This window comes from Chinchilla lanigera, unplaced genomic scaffold, assembly GCF_000276665.1.
Source record: "Chinchilla lanigera isolate Chin_1 unplaced genomic scaffold, ChiLan1.0 scaffold00005, whole genome shotgun sequence".
Classification (NCBI taxonomy): Eukaryota; Metazoa; Chordata; class Mammalia; order Rodentia; family Chinchillidae; genus Chinchilla; species Chinchilla lanigera.
The window spans coordinates 20,052,404-20,074,366 of record NW_004955406.1 but is presented as its reverse complement, the minus strand read 5'-3'; the positions used below and the strand labels follow the sequence as shown (position 1 = coordinate 20,074,366).

General features: G+C 40.6%; 1 protein-coding gene across 1 annotated transcript in view; it reads left to right on the top strand.

The window, feature by feature from the left end:
- The window catches only part of Stx6 (syntaxin 6), a 47,302-nt gene that overhangs the window by 15,487 nt on the left and 9,852 nt on the right, over positions 1-21,963 (top strand). The window contains exons 2-7 of the mRNA XM_005374991.2: positions 434-603; positions 2,664-2,758; positions 10,362-10,424; positions 13,920-14,045; positions 15,696-15,802; positions 19,934-20,028. Coding sequence (XP_005375048.1) covers positions 434-603; positions 2,664-2,758; positions 10,362-10,424; positions 13,920-14,045; positions 15,696-15,802; positions 19,934-20,028 — 656 coding nt within the window. The remainder of the gene's footprint in view (positions 1-433; positions 604-2,663; positions 2,759-10,361; positions 10,425-13,919; positions 14,046-15,695; positions 15,803-19,933; positions 20,029-21,963) is intronic.

Here is a 21,963-nt window from a genome sequence, read left to right as displayed (position 1 = left end):
GGGGGGGGCGGGGGGAACAAGAAAGAAAGAGGCTACATCATACCACTTCTTGGCCTACTCTCACATTCTAAAGAAGAAAACCCCTAATCTAGTACACAGAGTTGTTTAATCTAGGAAAGTAGATATATTTAAAGCCAGTAACATTGGAAATTTTCTAATAAGATTTTGGGTTTTTAAATTTCTTAGAACATATAACCTAAAAAACACAAGCTCTGTAAGAATGACCTTCCTGCTGCTGTTCCTATCCCAAGAAAAGACAAGCCATACTGGAGCTTTTTCATCTGAATATAAATTATTATCACAGCAAACCTCTAAGGGAATTGTGGCTGCTGAGGTTAATTTACAATCCTAATGGTAGTGAAGTCATTCAGTAACTTGTTCGTGAAGTTTGTTGAGTGTGATTTCCCCTTTTCCCTTGCCACCTTGGTTACAGAGAGGTACAGAAAGCAGTCAACACCGCCCAGGGGCTGTTTCAGAGATGGACGGAGCTCCTCCAGGACCCTCCTGCAGCAACAAGGGAAGAAATCGACTGGACCACCAACGAGCTGAGAAACAACCTCCGCAGCATAGAGTGGGATCTGGAGGACCTTGATGAAACTATCAATATCCTTTTCTGTGGTGTCTGTTGGGATAGATAGACAATTGGACAGTTTTTATCTAGATGTCTCAGGTACATAGGTGACACATTTCATTTCATAATTAATTGATATTGCTCTTATTTGTACCAAGATACATCTTTTAAAAATTCCCTGGTAAGCTAAGGTAAAGTACTCCAATTCTTCTATGGCATATGACAAATCTTGCAATATAGAGGCAGCATAGTGATTGTTACTTGGAACACTGCTGGTGTTCAAGCACTGGCTCTGCCCATGCAAAGATAAAAAGTCTTTTTATTTCCACACTCAATAAAATATTTTTGATACCACATATGTGGCAAAACACAAAGCAGTTCTGCAGCAGGCACTAGCTGGGTGCAATACAATTCCATTCGATTCTGAAACTGCCTGGAAATAGCATTAGCTCCCACAGGTTAAGAGTTCAATTCCAACAAGACTGTCCCCAGTTCAGATGACAGTGGCAACCTCCAGGTTCTCACCTGTGCTTGTGACTGTCCCTCTATTCGGTTTTGACTAACGTGTTAGAGTAGCTCATAGGACTGAGGGAGATACTTGTATTTACTTGCTTATACTAAAAGGAAGAATGCAAGTTTGGAGGATTACTTAAAGGGTATTATGGAGTATACAGATAAACTACCAGATGGAGAGCTGCACGTGGTGAGGTATGGGAGAAGGGGCATGGAGCTTCCATGCCCTCTTCAGAAGCAGTGCTGTCTAGGAACTTCTCATGTTGAGCTGCCTAGAAGCTTCTTGAGCCCTGTCCAATTGGGGTTTTATATTACACTATCATAACCAATCACTAACGGTTTTGGGGCATGTTGCTAAACTTCTATGTGCTTCAGTTTCCTCTTCAGTAGAAAGTTAGACCAATGGGAGTACCTAGCTCATAGGACTGTTGGTTGAGAGGCTTACATGTGTATGAGCTTAGCACTTGGCACATAGTAAGCTCTTATGAGAGTATTATCAACTAGGTAAGAGTTATAGCTCAGTGGTAAAGCACTTGTCTAACGTGGGAAGCCCTGGGTTCCATCCCCAACACAGCAGAAGAGGAAAAGTATTAGCAGTCATTATTACATTCATACAGACCAGTGTTATGTATTACTAGAAATCAAAAGAAAGTCTTTTTGTCAACTCTTCCTTTTTAAAAAGTGATGTTAAAATGCCATTGTCCATTGGAGAATTTCATTGTCCCATGAAATTGCACTTAGAAAAAACAGATCTATTATGCTAATTATGGTTTTAGTGTTAAATAAATCCACTAATCTCAGTAATGAACTGGGAAACTGTTGAAGATGAATTATATAGCCTTTTTTCCAACTGAAAATTCCATTTAACCCAAGCTGTAGGTAGAAGACATGTCATTTGCATGTCTGAGTTGTTTGTATTTTTTTTTCCCTAAGGGAAATAAAACATCCAGAAAACCAGCTTTTGTGAGGATCACTCACTTGTTAGCAGTTGATAAGTAGAGTCTGTTGTTTCTATTATAATGACCCTGGGTACCTTTTAAATTATTAAAAGGTAAATATGTTTTCAAAAATAAAATATATAAGAGGACAGGATCAGAAACAGATACAGGGATAAACCAAATATTTGCTGGTAGGTCAGTAACTAAATCATAACTGGGTTCAATCCTTAGTACTTCAAAAAAAAAAAAAAAAAGGATTAATTTCTTGGTGTAAGAGGAACTGGTTTGGTATGGTGTTGAAAAAGGCTTTCAAAAGCTGTCCTGGGAGAAGTGAACAGAAGTCAAAGAAGGATAGATAAAAAAGTGTTGGCAATACTAAGACCCCTGCTCAACCGTTATCAGCCTGCCATGCAGTGAGTGAGCTCAGTCAGTAGGGGCCGTTTCTCATTTCCGTGTTGAGGCAAAGAGATAATCATGTAGCTCTGGGAAAGAAAATTGGAGAATGTTTCATGTCAAGTTGATTGTGTTTTCCGAAAGTTGTGGCCAGATTTTATTGCTTGCATGTGAGTGATTCTGTGGTTTTAACAAGGTCAGTTAAGCTTTGGATGATGAAATTGCTTTACCTTGACTCCTTGTTCCACGCATAGTTGAAGCAAACCCTAGAAAATTCAACCTTGATGCAACTGAATTGAGTATAAGAAAAGCCTTTATTACAAGTACTCGGCAAGTTGTCAGGGTAAGGAATATGATTTTGTGCTGTAATCTATGTCAGAAATAGCCAGACTTCATAGAACTCTTTTTTTGAATTGTAAACTAATAGATCAACTCTAAAACCACTTCCTACAATGAATTAAATGCCTGTTTCCCACATACAATATAACTTCTGTGTTTAAAAACAAAAGAAATCTGTTTTGGATATTGTCAGGCTCATTGGAGCAAAAATAAGAACAGTCTGATAGTTTGAGGAAGGTTACTTTGATAGTATCATCCTATTTGTGTGTACCTCCACTTTCTCCAAACCAGTGCTCTTTTTTCTCTTTTATTTCTTACTGCATTCTGTTTCTGGACAGAAAGAAGAATTACTATTGTAGAAACCATTTAGTTTCTTGATTGATTGGTAAGTCACTTGCATTGTTGAAGAGTGACTTTCTAGGCTTGGATGGCGGCCTCTTCCACCATCTGAATTGCTTCTGGAACTCTCCAACCCTGTGTTGTTGACATTGCATGTACAACTGCTTGACAGCCTTTCGGGAATTATCCAGAGCAAGAAGCATCTATCAGTGTGTTAAAAAACCCATTCAGGTGGACAAATCTTTAGTTCCAAATTATTTAGCATAATAGCCATTATTAAAGAGAAAATATAGATTAAGTAAACATTAAAATATGTTTTGTAATTTGAAACTATATGGCTAAGCCATTTGATTAGCATAACTAGATGTAAGAGAACCAGCTGTCTTTAACATATGTACTAGAAAGCAACTTCCTTGAATAAAAAGACTTGGGATCAGACCAGTGCTAACATATGGCAGGAACCTTGGTAGGTGTTTGCCAAAGACTTTGTATCATGTGATTTCCTCTTGAAATTATTTCAAATGGTATTATTACTGAACTTTATATATTCCTGTTTCTTGTTTTATTCAGTAGTTTCTGTTCTATATAAATAAGCCCACATTTTAATGGGGCAAAAATTTTGCTAGACTTCAGGCACCAGGGTTTGGGTTAGACGCTTCTAATTTCTAGTCTGTCTGAAATGCTCTTCTGATAAGGAGTTGTTTTTCAGGTGACTTTTTTCTTGGTATAACAAATCTCCAATTTTTAAAATAAGTATCATGTTTTCTTTCTCCTTTCCCTCCTTTCCTTCCTTCCTTTCTGTAATGAGTTTTGTGAAGGACACTACTGTAGATCTTAATATTTAACGGTGTCTTCCAGTAAAACATATATTCTTGATTTTACTTACTTGCTCTTTCTGCAAAGTAGCACTTAATGCATTTTACAAATTGGAACTCAGTGGTCAATATATTGAATGCTAGGTTAGTTGGTATAATTGGAAGTAGAACCCAAAATTCTTTTAGTGTAATTTAAAAGCTTGAGCAGTAGTCCAAATCAAATTAAATAATTACTTCAAAATGGTGCTGTCCTTCTAGAGTTGAGATCTAGACCATATTCAACTATGTGATCCAACTGATTAGAATTTTTAATAATTTCTGTTTTAATTTACAACCCTGTTTGGGGAAGCTGTTAGTATTTTCCAGTGATGGGGTAATAGTACCTAGCTGAGCTTTGCTCATTTGATTTTAATAAATTGTAATTTAAAGTCCTGTAGAAGAAAGGAAGTAACAACGATACTAGCTTGACTAAAAATTTATTTTTCTGTTTTTTGTTTTTTTGAGATAAAGTCTCACTGTGTAGTTTCGGCTTATCTTGAACTCACTGTATACTCTGGGCTAGCCTCAAACTCCCAGTGAACCTCCGGCCTCAGCCTCCCAAGCACTGGGAATACATGCTTTTTTATTTTTTTATTTTTTTATTTTTTTATTTTTTTTATTTATTTTTTATTTTTTTTTGGTTTTTCTCCGGTACCGGGAACCGAAGTCACAACCTTGCGCTTGCCAGGCAGGCGCTTTTGCCGCTGAGCTAAATCCCCAGCCCCGCATTTTTTTTTTTTTTTTTTAAACCTCATTGTATTGAGTTGCCTTACTGCATTTAGCTAAGCAGATTTGTATAAAGAGTCTCAATTGTGTGTGTTTTTCTGAGCACCCCTTAAACTTTGTAGTTTTTATTAAATTTTAATGATAGTTGTTACTGAAGGAAACAAAATGTTCAGGCAGGGGACCTAGCTCAGTGGTGGAACACTTCCTGAGCATGCATATTGCCCTGGGTTCAATCCCAGCACCACAAAAGAAATTCATAAAGGAAGCAAAATATTCTAGTTTTATGTAAATAGCATTCATATGTTTTGAGGTAATCATTTTTACATTTGTGGAGTCATACATCAAGAGATTTCAACTTTGAAATTTTTGTGGTTTGGAAATAGTCTCCAGGAGTGACTTTGGTGCAGTACTGAAAGATTCTATAGTACGTGGGAAAAGAATGAATAAAGGGTCAGGAAACAAAAGTTCTAGGCAAAGCTGTAACCGGAATAAACTTTAATCAAGGCAAGTCAGCCAGCCTTTCTGGATCACAGTTTTATCAGTGAGATGATACTTACTAACATTTTCTGACTTTATCTTCACTTACAAAACAAATCAGAGTTAATATCCACCCCTCTTAAAAGAAAAAACCCAACGTGTTGAAACCAAAAAATTGTTTATAGTCATTTATGAATCATGATAGAAATGGCTTTGGTTAATCGAAAAGGGTAAGATATCCAGCGTGCGCAGAGATGATGTTGGGATGTGAGACCTGAAAGCAAGAAGCCCAGAGATTTATAATGTCTCCTTCTTTCAGCTTGGAAGATACCGTGAAATGAAAACAGGAACATAAATAACCAGGACATTTGTTGTTTTTTTGGCAGATGAACCATATTTTATTGGGACTAACTGCTTCTTGACTGCTAATTCTAAACTTCATGTGTTAGGAAGAAGATGAGTAATTATGTTTCTGGCATGATAGATTGTTACAAAATGTTGAAAACTGTTTAGTAACACAGCTTAAAATTTCATCTCCCAATATGAAGGTGATGTGTTCTATGGTATCTGATGACTTTAACCTACATACATAAAATGCCGTTTTAGGAGTGAAAGCCATAGCTCTTTACTTGGAGCCATATACTGGATGCCTTCCACACAAGGTACAGAATTTACTGCCGTAGGGAATTTACTGCCTTATTAAACAGAAAATATTTCTGCTACTTTTACTAAACAGAAAACTTTAAAAACTAGAATTTTAGGTCCAGGATTATAGCTCAGTGGCACAGTGCCTGCCTGGTAAGTGCACGGTCCTGGGTTCAATTCTTCATACCAAAACAAAAACAAAAATAAAAAAACAACATTTTAATCAGGTGTGGTGGCACACGCCTATAATCCCAAGACTCGTCTGAGGCAGGAGGATTGCTGTGAGTTTGAGGCCAGCCTGGGCTACAAAGTGAGTTCAAGGCTAGTCTGAACTACATAGTGAAATCCTGTATCAAAAGGCCAAAAAAAAAACCCTAGAATTGTAAAAAAGTATGTATTTATATATACATATTGTATTTACATACTAAAATATGTATAAAGCAATATATGTTCATTAAAGAAAATTACAAGAATTTTACAAGAGATCAAAATAGAAAAAGAAACATTCAGAATAAAACAAACAATACTTTTATGTTTTCTTTTAGTCATTTTCCTCTATGGTTATGATTTGCATAGTTGTGATTGTACTATTATCAGTCCATAAGCATTTTATTTCTAGTAGTCACATTAAAAAGTCAAAAGGAACAAGTGAACATAATTTACTTGTCCTAATATATTGAAAAGATTATCATTTAAACAGTAATCAATCTAAGGAATATTAATGATAAGTTTTGTTTTTTTGTTTTACTTTTTTATACTGCTAAATCTGGCATGCGTTTTGCACTTAAGCACATTTCAATTCAGATGTGAAGCTTTCATTGGAAGCACTTCATTTGTACTTAGAGTTTATGAAACTTACACTTGAAAAAGTAGATTCACAAACTCAATTTGAGTTTCAGTTAATTGAATTCCTCAATTACACTGACCCCATTTCCAGTGCTGCCCCACTGCAGTTGGCCCCTAGCTACTGTATGGAGCCGCAGCGGACCTCAGTGATCTTTTTCCATGGTTGCACACTTTTATGTGATGATAGTACGCTTACTTAAGTCTTTATTATATTGTGAGCCACTCTTTCTTTTTAGAGTAGGAAAATTTATTGGGGAAAAGGAATAGGGAATAGGAGCAGCTCCCAAAAGACAGGAGGGTTCCCAAATGAGTTGCCAATGAGCTACTTCTCCAAGGAAGTTTTCTACAGCAAGAGCACGAGGAGGGTACAACATGGGTCAAATTGTGATCAATAAGGTTGCAAGTTTAGTCGCTTGGGTAATATTGATCCACTTGCTTAGGTAATACTGATCCAGTGGTAGCAGGGGCATTTGGGTGACATCATTCACCTTGGTCAATAATATATAGTCTTAGTTTTATTTTTAGTCTTAGTCTTAGTGGGTGGGAGAGAATGAGCCACCCCTAATGAGATAATGGGAAATCTCAAAAGGGAGATACCAATAAGGGGAGTATGTAAATCTAACTATTGGGACTTTAATCTTCAGATGGGCCTCCAGCCACAGTTTTGATGTGTTCTCATCTTTTGCTCTGACTCCCCCGAGGGCCCAGCTCTGTCAGACTATATTTCCACCTAATTTAGCTGTCTGTATTTCCCCCCGCTGAAGAGGTATCCCTAACTGCGGTTAGAGGAGAAAGGGTGTAGTTTCCCCCTAGCTGCTTTGAGCTGAGACGGGTTGGTGTAGGGGAAATCACAGTCAGGGATGAGGGCCACTCTTAATCATGGTTCATATACTATCTTTTTTAATCCCATCACTGACCCTGTAAGATACTATTATCCAAAATACTGAACAGAGAAATACAGAAATTAGAAAATTTGTTCTAACAGCACAATTATTACAAAGTGTTACTAAAATCTTTTTTTCACTATTGGTGGTTTTGCATTGAGTTATATCCCTTTATTCCTACGCTTTTTATTTTTTATTCTAAGTCAGGGTCTTGCTAAGTCAACATGTTGCCCGGTCTGGGCTCAAACTGGTGATCCTTGTGCCGCAGCCTTCCAGAGTCCTGGAATTACAGACGTATGCCATCATGCCTGACCTATTACTGAGTCTTTTTTTTTTATTATTATTATTGAGTCTTGGACCAGCTCTTTGACACAAAAGATCGTGCTCTTAACCTCTTCTCTAATGTGACTCCATTCATTTATTTAATGACTGACCTACCAGTACATATTTTAATTAGTGTTAATTTTTAGCAATTGCAGTTCATATGTCAGTAACTATATAAACATAACCTCGATATTTACATAGTAAAGAATTCATTGAGAATACACGTTAAGCGTTACTAAATATTTCCAAAATACTGTATCTACAAAAAGACTTGATTTTTCTTTTACTTTTTTCTTCTTCCTTTTTTTTCAGTTGAACCCAGGGCCCTGCACATTTAGGCAAGTGCTCTACTGCTAATCTACATTCGCAACCTAAGATTTTATTTCTAACAGCAGAGTATTAGATTCTGTATTTCTTAATAACCAACACTAAATATTATCAGTCTTTTTCATCTTTCTTAGTCTAATTGGGGAAAACATCCCATAGTTGCACTTATGGGTTAGTGTTTCTTTGTATGTGATCATTTGTATACTGTATTCTGTATTTTCAGAATTGTCTTCCTAAGGGTAGTGTCTAGCACATAATACTACATTATGTGGATTTATTGTCAGTTGCAAATAACACTATAGTGTACATTTTTACACATTTCCTTAAAGTGCTATTCATAGAACTAATGAATTAAGGCAGTATATATTCTTGAGACTCTCAATACAAAATAACAAAATTTATTTTCAAAGAGTTGGTCCAGATGCCAGGCATGATGGTGCACGCCTGTAATCCCAGCACTCAGGAGACTGAGGCAGGAGGATTGCTGTGAGTTTGAGGCCAGCCTGAACTACATAGTGAATCCCTGTCTCAAAAAAGACAAAAAAAGAGAAAGAGTTGGTCCATTTTACCATCCATTCATGGTTAGGGAATGGTAGTATTTTCTTTTTTATTTGAAGTATAACAATACAGAAAAGTTCACATATCTGGATTACACAGTTTGGTGCATTAATGAACTAGACACACCCATCTAAGGAGCACCCAGAAGCATTTCACATTACCCACACCCCTTAGCAGCTTCTTTGTGCTCCATTACAGTCATTGCCTTTACCCTCGCCATTATAACTTCTGACAAGCAGAATCATATTCCATATATGATATATGAAAACTGTCACTTTTCCATATATGTATTGATGATTTTATCATGCAAGTAACTTTTTTTTTAAAGAAACACTATTACAAAATGAACAGAGTACTATACATTTTTAAAAGCATATATTCTTCCCCTAGTGAACACTTCAAGTATTGCTTTCTGCAGTTACTGTATTAATGTATGTTAAATAAATGGGATTGTTTAGTTGAATATAAGAGTTATCTTAAACTCTAATTTGCTGAAAAGGGAATCCTGCAGACCAGGAGGTACTGACATAACCATCGTGTTACTTTGAACCTTTTACAGTTTGTATAGACCTGAGGTTCTCAACTTGCAGTCTTTAAGACTCACCAGAGAGACTTGTTAAAGTGCTCCATAAGGAGTCTGACTTAGTAGGTCTGCATGGGGCCCAAAAATCTGCATTTTTAACAATACCTTGGGTGTCTTTCTCATGTTAGTCACCATGTGAACTGTAGGAGAACAGGATCCTAATTTGTATTATTTACTGCTCCATGCCTTGCATATGTTAGACATCAGTACTTGCTGAATGAATGAGTACCTTGGAAGTTGAAAGAAGGTGGTTATTATTTAGACCACAGTAGGAATTCTAAAAGCTGGGGCATTGTCTGATCTACTGTTCCCTTGTAATGGGTCATGGAGTAAGTTTCTAAAAATCAAATACCTTAACATTTGCATCAATAAAAAGTCTACATGCCAGTAAAAATTATAAAGTATCTTGACAGCCTTTTTTTCCCCCCAAGAAAAAAGAATTGTATTTCAGTCATCACGTACTTATTTTACATCATTTTACAATGTGTTGGATTGTAGTTAAGTGGGATAGGCAAAATGGCTCGATTCTGTAATTTTGCTTGAGATTAAGTTAATAGATCCATGCATTTCTCTTTCCTTTACAAAATTGTGTTTGATAAGCACCCTGGAAATTCACTCTGGTATTAAATAGTCTCTGAGTCACTTGAATGCAACTCTGAAATAAAATAAGGGAATACCCTAAAGTACATGGTTTTTTTATGTGTGTTTGTAAAAGCATGCCAGCCCATGAGCACGGGCTTTCACATTTCTACTGCAAGGATGCCATTTACTGGCTGTGTGACTTTGAGAAAGTTAGGGTTTTTCTGGACCTAGGGCTTTTCAAAGTTCTTGTCTTCTTTCTTCCCATTTAAATTTAGGTTACCTGTTTTTCAGGAAAGGCCTTTATCTATATTTCCTTTATTTTTAAGATTGAAATAAAAGCCAACTAATGTCTTTTCATTGAAAAATAATAACATATCAATTTTGCTAAGTTTGAAATATTAACCATGATTTTCTTTAAAGATGTCTTTCATTTGTTTTCTGTTTTTTTGTATGTTTCATTAGGACATGAAGGATCAGATGTCGACTTCATCTGTGCAGGCATTAGCTGAAAGGAAAAACAGACAGGTGAGAAAATGTCATAGTACAAGTATCAACCGAAGGAAATACATGCTTAGATATTTAAAATGCTGGTCAATCAGGTATCCTATGATGAAGAACAAGACCTATGCATGCTGAACTTGGAGTGACACTGGCCAATTTTTGAAAGTCTAGTGTGTGAGTCTGTGTTTCATTACTGTAACAAATACATGAGACAATTAGCAGATAAAGAGAAAAGGTTTATTTTGGTTTACAGTTTTAGAGGTTGCACTCTATGATTGATTGTCCCCATTGCATTTGAGTCTGTGACAGGACACCGTGGCAGCAGCATGTAGAAAGACCATTTACCTCATGGCTGTGGATGTAGAATAGGAAGGGGTTGGGGTTCCAGTGTCCCCTTAGAGGCATGTCCCAAATGACCAGAAAACCTCCCATGAGGCCAGTGATGGCGAACTGAGTGCCCAAACTGCAGCCCAAAACCCACTTACTTATCACAAAGTGCCAACACTGAAATTAACCCTGATACTGAAGTTTTAGTTTAGAAAAAACAACTCATACTTAATATCTTTTGTTTTAAAAGAAAAACACAATAACAGAGCTTTCAATGATAGACACAGCTTTTTATTGAAAGGTAAAAGTTTGCATCTGGCATGTTTTGCACACTTAATGTGATGTCTGCTATTGTATGCATGCTGATAACTTGTCCACCCTTGTCTGGAGCCACTTGGCTCATGTGCCAACAGAGAGGGCTCTGTAGGGTTCCTCACAACTACACTAGGCTCTACCTCTTAAAGGTTCTACCAGGCTGGACATGGTGGCACACATCTATAATCCCAGCACTCTGGGAGGCTGAGGCAGGATGATTGCAAGTTTGAGCCCGGCCTGGACAGTTTAGTGACTTAGCACAGCCCTGTGTCAAAACACAGAAAGGACTGGGGATGTAGCTCAGTTCAGAGGCCCTGAGTTCAATCCCAAATACCACTGTAGTTAGTTAGATAGATAAACGGATAGTTAGATGGATGGATTCTACTACCTTCCAGTTGGCCAAGGACTGGTTACCAAGCCTTGAGGGATTCTTGGGAGACACCAAACCGTGGTGCCTGGTCAGCCTGCATGAACATTACTGTCAATAGCTCTGATGCTATTGGCTTTAAATCACTTACCCTAACTTCATACTGTTCAGGTTCCAGAAAGATTCCAGTAATCCATTTAGTAGCCTCTTAACTTGAGAAATACTTTAATTATTTTTTACTAATTTCAACTCGATAGTTCATAGCATAAATCTTTACCCTGTGGATGTTTACTGAACTACTTAATTTTGAAAATAAGTATTGAAAACAGTCCCACAAATGTCACCCAACTTTTCCTGTATTTCATTTTTAAAGTGTTCTGTTTTGTTCTTATCTAACTATCTTGCTGTTTTTTTTAAACACTACAGTTAGGTCGTTTCATCTGGGTCCAACTCTTAAAAGAAGTTAGTGAATGGCCATAGCTGACTAGTTTTGCCCTTGAGCATGCATGAGCTTAAGGGACAGTGCATACCTGAAGTAGCTGTGACAGTGTGGAGGATAATGCCTGTCCTCTGTTACTCCTAATGTGAGTGTTTTATTCTCTAGGTAGTGTAGTTGAGGTAACATGAGTAAAGTGAGTATGTGCATTGCCTTTCCAAGTATGGGTTGAAGTCTTGTTTAAGGCCGTGAGTGAAATGTCATAGAGCTCAAATGTTCAAAGAATAGGCTCAGTCAGCTTCTCCAGATGCTCAAGTGGGCAGAGTCAGCCTTAGTGCCAGGTGCCTAGTGCTGTGCTCCTGCTTCGCCAGCACTTCCTGTGGTCCTCCCTCCCAAACACTGGGTCAACTTCCAGTGTTTGGAGCCCTCCATCTTTTTTCCCACTAGAACATATTCCTGAGGGTAAGACTGGTGAACTCTAATATACTTCATAATAAAATTCATGGATGTTGTAGAAAAAGTAGCCTTGACTGTGGCCCCAGGAGCACACAGGGTCCTGATGGAGCCCCAGCTCTCTGTCCATAGCCTAATGGTACACAGTACACTTTTTTACCCTGAAAAAAATTGTCACGAGGCCCCAGTATCCTCTCTGGGGGTTCCTAGAGTTTTGGATCAGAATGGACAGGGTCTTTTCAAATTGATAACCATAAGACCAGGTCAGGGCAGAACCACCATAGAAGGACTTGGGTCTGCTTTACCACAGAGACAGTCACATCCAGCTTCTTGACTGATGTCCTGGGCCCCTCAAAGGTGTCCTGAGAAGAGCTTCTGATAACTGAGTGTCTTAGGAGCTCTTCCGATAACTACCTCAGACTCGATGCTCTGCATCCTGCGCTTCCCCCACCCGTCCCCTGAAGCCTGGCATTTAGAATCTACCTCTGAAAGTTATGAGGAGGCAGTGTGGGTATGGAGGAGGGCTGAGAGGCTGTTGGAGTGTTCAGACAGAGAACCAAATAAATGGTCAGGCTTTTAATAATGTCAGATTTTTTTTTTTAAGACCTTATGTGAGGATTTGCCAACTTCACAAGGAACAAGAATCTTAGTTGCAGCGTCTTGAGTCCTAATGTAAGGCTGGCCTGAGCAGCTGTTCAACCTGTCATGAAGGTGGGGACCTGGTCCAGACCAGCTGCCACCGCTGAACACTCAGGTTCCTGCCTTGCCTCTTGTGTAAGGAAGACATTCTCAAATGTGACTTCTGATTTCACACTTCTTTAAACTCATGCTTGGCACACCTGACCTGGCCTCCAGGAGCCCTGGTGGAGACTGCTTTCAGGGCCAGCACATGCCTAGATTGTCAGGGCCGGGTGCTCCTGTGGCCATATCTTCCTGGGAAGCAACCTCCGAGTATTCTCTGGGAAGCCAGTAGTTTACATTCTGCTGGAGGACGTGGGATTTTTTATAGAAGTTAAATCTAACAAACATGGATGGTGCTGTGCCTTCTGTGTGTGAGGCACACCTGGTCATTCTGGGGAGGTCACCCCAGTGCCCCCAAAAAACTGAAACTTCCCTGGATTGTCCTTCAATCATAGATTCCAGATCTGTAGAACCAGTTTATCTAGAGCTTTGGGTCCTGTTTCCTAGGAAGTACTGTTCCAAGCATTGTGATGCCTTACAAAGATGGGTGTGTATTGATTTAACATAGACATTTATTTCATTTTCAGGGGACAAAGCCTGTGTGTGAGGCTCATGGGAGGGTAAAGACAGAATGGTTTTTTTTTTTTGTCTTTTTGAGACAGGGTCTCACCATGCAGTTCAGGCTGGCCTTGAGCTCACTTTGTAGCCCAGTCTGGTCTCGAACTTGAAACGATCCTCCTGCCTCAGCCTTCCAAGTTCTGGGATTGCAGGTGTGCACCACTACGCCCGGCTAGGGTGAAGACAGAGAGGGCCCATCCTGGAATTCCTTGTGTTGTGCTACCAGTGAAAGCCTGGCCTCTTCCTGTCACCTCGCTATGTCACTTATTCAGAGACAGTACCTGCTTGTTTCTCCTGACTCTTGTCATCTTCACCCACATAGGCACTGCTGGGTGACAGCGGCAGCCAGAACTGGAGCACTGGAACAACGGATCAGTACGGACGCCTTGATCGAGAGCTGCAGTTAGCCAATTCCCACTTCATCGAGGAGCAGCAGGCACAGCAGCAGGTACCCCGACTACAGCCAGCCAGGGATGGGAGGCGGAAGTGGGCCTCGCCCCTGGATTTTCTGCCAGCCAGAGGGTTTGTTGCCTAATAGGAGACAGGTTCAACTGGAGCTTGGCTTGTGGTTGACTGTGTCAAATAGGTAATGATTGTATGTGTATGTATGTATATGGTTTTAAAGGCCTGAGAATACAGCTGAGCATGATGTACACACCTGTAATCCTAGCCACTTGGGAGGCTGTGACATAAGGATACTGAGTTCAAGCTCAGCTTGGACAACTTAGTGTGACCCTGTCTCAAAATTTTAGAAAGAGGACTAAGGGTGTAGCTCAGAGGTAGAGCACTTGCCCAGCATGTGTGAGATATCCTGGGTTTGATGACCAGCACCACAAAAAGCACCAAAAACATAAAAGCCCAACCGAACAAAAAAATCTTTAGAGCAGAATGTTGGAAACAACCATGCTAACCGGGTCTCAGGAAAATCAACAGAGCTGACATCCAAACTGCCAGACAAAGCCTAGGATTTTTTTTTTTTTTTTTTTTTTTTGAGACAGGATCTTGCTTTGTAGTTCATGCTGGCCTTGAACTCACTTCGCACTGCATAGTCCAGGCTGACCTTGAATCCTCCTGCCTCAGCCTCCCAAGTGCTAGGCTCACAGGCATGCACCACCACACCCAGCAGGCCTAGGATTTTTGAAAAGAAAACAAAACCTCTGTCCTAGCTTTTTATTTGTATCTTGGGTTTTTTGTTCAACAAACTTTGAGAAAGGTAGAGTCCTTTTTTTCACTGCAAGTCGTTAATCTTTTTCCTACATTTAGAAACAGTTGTTTTGATGGAGGTGGAGAAGTAAAGTAAAGAAAGTAAAGTTGATTATGTCTGTGTTGTTGCTTGTGCTATGTAGCCGTACTAACAAAAGGAAGCTAATGATAATGTATGGGCGGATTTAAGAGTCCTCTACCTGCTGGAGCTGTTCTCACACTGTTTTATAAGCACTTGTGAAAGTTACATGCTCTACTCCATTAGCATGTCGGCTTATAACCAGTTGTTTACTCACATTGCTGTTAACCAAACCAACTTTGTTGTGGACAATGAGTGAGATGGAGCACAATTAAAAGTAAATAGTTCTTTGCTGGGCAGTAGTTGTCCTTGAGGTAACTTATTACCACAGGACCTTCTCTTGATTGTCCTTGAGGAGGAAGAAAAAGACTCAGTGTGCATAGTTTTTCCACATGCAGAGATTTGCCAGGGTCTTTCACATTTAAGCTGCAGCAGTGTGTTGTGGATTGAGACCTTGATCTTAGCAGTGGGCTTCCTCCCAGATAGCCCGTGATTCAGTGGTCATCTGCCTGTGTGCTTTTGTCATTGTCTGTTCCCTTGTTGGCCCTCAGCCAGCCAGAGTAAATCTCTCTTGGTGGTTTCAAGCCCCGCTGACTGTTCACAAGTTGGATCAGCAGGAGATATCAGTCGTTTGACAATCCAGCCTTTTGAGCAGCGTGTACTCAGAGGCAACGGTCTGGTCCTTTGATTTCTGGGCTGTGCTTCTGAATGTGAATTGTCCCAAGCTGGCAAGAAAACTAGCAGCTGCTAGAGTGCTGGGCTTGGAACCAGGTAAGATGGATTTTAATTGCTTATTTCCCATTTCTCTGGCACCAGTTGATTGTGGAACAGCAGGATGAGCAGTTGGAGCTGGTCTCTGGCAGCATCGGGGTGCTGAAGAACATGTCCCAGCGCATCGGAGGGGAGCTGGAGGAACAGGCAGTGTAAGTATTGAGCCCCTTTGGCTGCAGTGAAATGGAGGGAAAAGCCATCCCTAAAAGCCCTGGAAGTTACATGGCGGTAAAACTAAAAGCTGTTTTATTTGTAGCTGCATTTTTATTCAGCTGCACAGACTAGCCTCCAGAAGAAGCAACCCATCGGGTAAAATTATGACAGGGCTTAGGTGGGGGTTATTGCTTTTAAACCCCTCAAAAAACAGATTGCTCTGGACAGATACTTGAAGCATAGTTATGAATCAGAATGTAAAACAGGTGTGACTGAAACCCCTATGTGTTCTGAAGAGGATGAAGTAGATGAAGGAGCCCCACACAGGTAGTGTTGGGAGCTGCCTTCAGGACTCCTGGTACGTTGAACAGGACTTTCTTCTCATCTTAACTTACTATTGTATGAGAAAACTTATAACTTTAACTGCAGTTAACAAAAAAAAAAAACCTTTCTTCTAAAAAAATAAGGAAATACAACTTTGTAAGTTCTTTAAGAATAATCTCTTTTTGGGCTGGTGATATAGCTCAACAGTGCAGTGCCTGCCTAACAAGCGCAAGGTCTTGAGTTTAATTCCCAGTACTTCCCTGCAAAAAAGAATAATCTCTTTTGCATTCTAAAGAGCTGGTCTTGGTGGCATGTGCCTGTAATCCCAGCACTTGGGAGGCTGAGGCAGGAGGATCGTTGTGAGTTCAAGGCCAGCCTGGGCTACAAAGGAGTTCAAGACTAGCCTGAGCTGCATAGTGAGACTCTGTCTCAAAAAGACACACACGCACACGTCTGATAGCAGAAGCAACATTCTTAAATGCCGCCACACAATATCTTTACTATTTTACAAATTATTTTCCAGAATAAAGACAGTCCCCTAGGATATTTTAGAAACTCTCCTATTGCAGTCTTATGTTCCTTGCTGTATGTTCATTCATTCCAGATTCTTACTGGGCTCCTGTTCTACACTAGGTCCTCAAGGAGACCCTGAGGATATAGGAGTGAACAGGATAGATGCTCTCTGCCATGGAAAAATATGGTCAAATGGACACTGTATAAATGAAGACAGGTTGTTAATTGATGACATTAAAGCAGGAGGGCCTTCACTTAGCGTAATCCCTAAGAAGGGGTTTAGCTGAAATTTTCAGGATGTATAAAGGCAGCCAAGTGAGGTGCCAAGTGAGTGTGGGAAGCTGAGGAGGGCATGTTCCAGGAGGAAGAAAGAGCACCTGTGAAGATCTGGTGCAAAAGTGAACGGAGCAGAGAGATTTTATGTGTCTTTAGGATGGGGATTGAGAGGGGCGTAGCAGAAGTCCAGATAGGGAGGAGGTCAGCACATAGGGGAGGCAAGACTTTCCTTCTAAGCGTGATGGGGGACCAGGGAGACAGTGCTGGGGGCGAGGGCATGCTTAGTGTTTGGAAAGCCCCATCTGTCTGTGATGTACACATGTGCCAGAGTGGAGCCGGCAGGGAGAGCAGGTGCAGGATGCTGGAGCAGCAGGAACGAGACACAAAGGTTTCATTTTTATCTAAAATGGCTTCTGATCCTAAAATTCTGGTTGAAATGGGAGGGAACTAATGGCTTGAGCTACTCTGCTGTGTGGCAGCCTGCTAATAGAGAAAGCCTCTCAGGCGTCCAGTTATAGGGGGACAGTTGAACACACTGTCTCCACATGCCTTATCTCCGTCTCCTCTGACAGCCACTAAAACAGTGACAAAGGAATTTTTTAAAGGCGTAAAACCTATGGGGTCACACAGCATGGAAGAAGAAACAACTGTCATAACATTTTAGCTTTAGAAAGCAGGTAGACGACTGGATATGAGCTCAACAGGCCAGAGAAAGCTGAATCCCCAGCCAGCAATGCCTTCCGCCGGGAAGCAGCGTAATTCACATGACAACCCCACTCACGTGTGAATAGCACTTATTCAGTAGTTTAATGTAAATGTTGACTATTGATCTAATCACACCGTCACATAGCTATCAGGAGGTGGGAATCAAATGGGGGAGACGGCTAATATAGTGCTGAATCAGTAAAGTTAAAACAATTGAGTGTTCATAAAACAGAGTTTTCATAAAAAGCCTGTATAGGGGCCAGGGATATGTAGCTCAGCCCCACAGTGCCTGCCTGGCAAGCATGAGGTCATGAGTTCGATTCCTGGTACCAAAAAAAGAAAAAAAGCCTGTACAGTTATTTGTCTCCTTAAACTGGGTGTGCATATAACTCTGATAAAACACAAATTAAAAGGGAAAAGCATGGGTGTGGGACCCAGCCCCGTGCTGCCCGGCATGAGAGCATGTGCCATGTGCAGCTGGGGAGCAGGTGGACCGAGGCCAGTCTGAGCTCAGAGTCGAGCCTTGAGAGTAAAGTGCGTACTAGACTGTGAAGAGAAAGTGGAAGGTAGCTTATTGGTACCTTTATATTACATGTTGAAATGGTAATATTTTGGATATATTAGACTAAATAGATTATTAAAATTAATTTCACCTGTTTTTATTTTTTAAAAAAAATGGCCACTGGAAGATATAAAATGGCAGGTGCAGCTTGCACTGTGTTGGTGTCGGGTGGCATTGGGTTAGAATGGGACTAGAAGCGTGGTTAGTGGGTCTCCTTGGCTGAAGGTTGAATGATGTGCCTGTTTTGTCTGCAGTAAGAAAAGCCATACCCAGCAGACAAAGGTAGCTCTTGTTTGTCAGTGTTTGGCCCTGCCTGGAGAGGCCTGCCAGCTGCAGGGCCAGAACGCTGCCAGGATCTAAGATGCACTGAAAATGTTTTAATTTGCAAACTCAGGTAAGGAACAAAGACTTACTTATTTAGTTGTCAATGTGAGTTTATTTAATAGTTGACTTAATGAGGAGCTGGTCACCCCAAGTCCTACAGGACTCATGTGTCTTTTGTGGCCACACACCAAGACCAATAGTTTCTAGCTGCCAGTGACACTGTCAGAGTTAATAAGGCCTTTGTAGTAAGAGCCCTAGTACTAATTGGTGTGTTAATTCTAGCCTCGAAGTAATCACGTACTAATCAAAAGTTGAGAAATCTGGAATGTGTAGTAATTTATGAAATAAAGACTGCTGGAATAAGAGTACAGTGTTTTGGTGGGTTTTTCCCCCACTGTATATTGCACAGTGAATGGTAGAAGTCTCCTGGGGACAGTTCTGGAGGAAACAGTGCTCCTCTCTGAGCAGACGAGGTGCACACACACTACCGGGGGCCTCAGTCCTGAGGCTTTCTCATTATGACAAAGCACAGAGTGCTTTGAAAGAGAACAGAGCAGATTAAATTACATTCCTTAACTCACATTGATACGAAGTGCTTTTCGATGTTTCATGGTCTTCACAAGCACCCTGGAAGGGAAGTTGGGCTGGTGGGATCACCCCACTTTACAGTGAGGAAACATCGAGTGGTAGGGGGCCTTGTCTGTGGTGCAGTGAGGTGGCTAGGGGCAAAGCCTGGCTGGCTGACTTCTCAGAGCTTGCTTTCCGCCACACTGCGCTGCCACTGAGTTTATAGTATTGTATAGGCACGTCCTTGCTGCCTGCCCTGTAGTTCTGACATCTAGAAGCTCAGCTGGACATGGTGGCACACGCCTGTAATCGCAGCACCCCAGGAGGCTGATGCCAGAGGACTGCAAGTTCAAGCCAGCCTGGGCAATTTAGTGCGGCCTTGTCTCCAAACAAAAAAGAGGTAGGGGATATGGTTTGGTGTGAAGACCTGGACTCAATTCTCAGTACTTTAAAAAAGAAAGAACAGAAAAAAAATCTAGGAAACTCTAAAACTTCAAGATACAATTTTTTTTTTAATTACAGCAAGCTCACGTTATAGGAAAGCCTCACCTGCGCTGATTAACTATCATTCATTACAGTTTTCTCTGCAGAAATACGTTTGGTTAAGGGATGCCCCAGGCCCTGCTGGAGATATTGACAAATACACAGTGTATGTAGCTTATCTTGTTAGAAATCCCTCAAACTCCAAATTCAAAAGCATGTCTTCTCCCTAGGATTTTGAATAATAAATTGGGGTCCCGAATCCCTAGCTGTTCTAGGTGTGCTAAGATGGAAGCCTAGACACTGAGTGAATTCCATGGCCAGTACCTTGCCAAGGGTTTGTGCTTACCGCCTGCCTTCTGTGTCTGTTTCCCTCTAGCATGTTGGATGATTTCTCTCATGAGTTGGAGAGCACTCAGTCTCGCCTGGACAATGTGATGAAGAAACTTGCAAAAGTGTCTCACATGACCAGTGGTATGTACGTTTAAATCTTGAAAATTCGCACTTAATTATGGAAACTCTGTGAGGGTTCCCTTACACTTGTGACCACGCAGGTCCCTTTCCTCCGGCCATTTGAGACATGTTAGAGTCAGAGAATGGGAGATTAGTGTGTAAAGTCCTTAGCTTCTACAGAAGGCTCTAACTTGGGAGCCTTACCCTTACCCTTACCCTTCTAACTTCTACTTTCCCTCGCTGTCTCTGTCGCGGGAAGCAGCTTTCTTTTTGCATTTATAGCCCCACCCGCTTCTTCTAGTTCCTTGCCAAAATAGGGAATTTAGTTACAGCAGTAATTAAGAAGCCAGCTAGTATGTGTCCTAGCTGTCCTTTCTTTCACTGATAGAAAAACCTCTACCACCTCAGAATGAGATGGCCTTTTACTACACATTTAAGTTGTAATATTTAAAGCCACAGTGAAATGCCTTAGTAAATTTGTACCAGGATGGGTGGGGATGGCAAAGTAGCAGTTTTCAGATCGGATGTGTTCCAATAAGTTTTCACATGTGTTGATTACTACAAGCCTCCTCCCTGGTTACATGAGAAACGATATATTTAAATCAAAGAAAATCCATTGCTGCTATCAGGTGGAGGTGGCTTGGTGGGAGGAGGAACCGAGACGCCCCTGGAGGTATTCGAGTGTTCTTGGCTTCCCTGTTAACACCTCGTTCCTCTGTTGGTTTCCTCCTATCAGGTGCATCTGACATGGAAGATTTAAATACATACATGTTTACTGTTCAGCCTTGTAGCTGGCCAAGTTACATAACCGTTCTCTTGGACTCAGTTTCTTATCTATAAAAATAGGTTGAGGGCAGAGGGTGTGGCTCAGTGGTAGAGCGCTTGCCCAGCACACGCGATAGAAGGCCCAGGGTTTAATCCCATCCCCAACACTGAAAAAGAAAAAGATTTCTACCTCTCAGGATTATAGGGAAGTATAAATTAAATAATAATTATAATGGAAATGTCTATGACAGTTTCTGCTGTGTATTAGTACTTTGTAAATACTTTTAAAAATCTGCAAAAGACAAAAATAGATTGCTGCCTCTCAAGGTCATTGTGAGGAATAAATGAAATCATGATGTAAAAGTGTTTAGCAGTGTTGTCATGTAGTCACACTTAGTGAATGTTTAAAAATACCATGAGGCAACAGATTATCCTAAGGGGCAAAGGACCTGTCAGATCCAAAGCAAAGGAGAGCTCATCTCTAGAGTTACTTCCTCCTTTCTGTCTACGGCAAATAACCTGATGCTCCTAGCAGGCACTCCCTTGCCTGAAGCTGTGCATTTATAGGAAGCAGGCCCTTCATCCTTCACACTGAGGCTTACAGAAAGGTTGCAGAGTCTTCCCTCTGGTTCTCTATTCTCTTCCACCCTTACCCTTCTACTTTAAAAATAAGTGTTGTAATGAGGTATTATGTAAGTGGCTTAAACACTAGGCCTCTCACTAGTGTGTGTATTAGTTGCAAAGTCAAGTAGCTGCTTCAGCACCAGTTTTGTTGGGGAAGAACGAGTGAACAAAGATCCACTGTGTCTTTGTTTCCCAGCGTTCTGGGTATGAATAATTTAGAATAAAGTGCTTGCTTTGTGATACGCGCCTCCATGTGTGTCAGTAGCCCTGAGGCTGGCTTATGCTTTATTCTATGTTTTCCCAAAAGAAAAGTTTGGGATGCAAAGTAAGAACTGTGATTATATTTGTACAAGAATAAGCCAACAGTTAGTCTGAAAGGCCCTTCATTTTGGGCAGGTTACCTGTGTTTGCATTTTAATCTTCGCTTGCTACCAAAAAAAATACTGTTCATAAGCCTCCTCCTGTGGCTGGTATCTGCTTCGGCTTGTCAGCCAGCTAATTTGTAATTGTCTTGTTCCTGTATTCTAACTTTTGGTTAAACCCCCTATTTTCAATCAAGCCTGCATA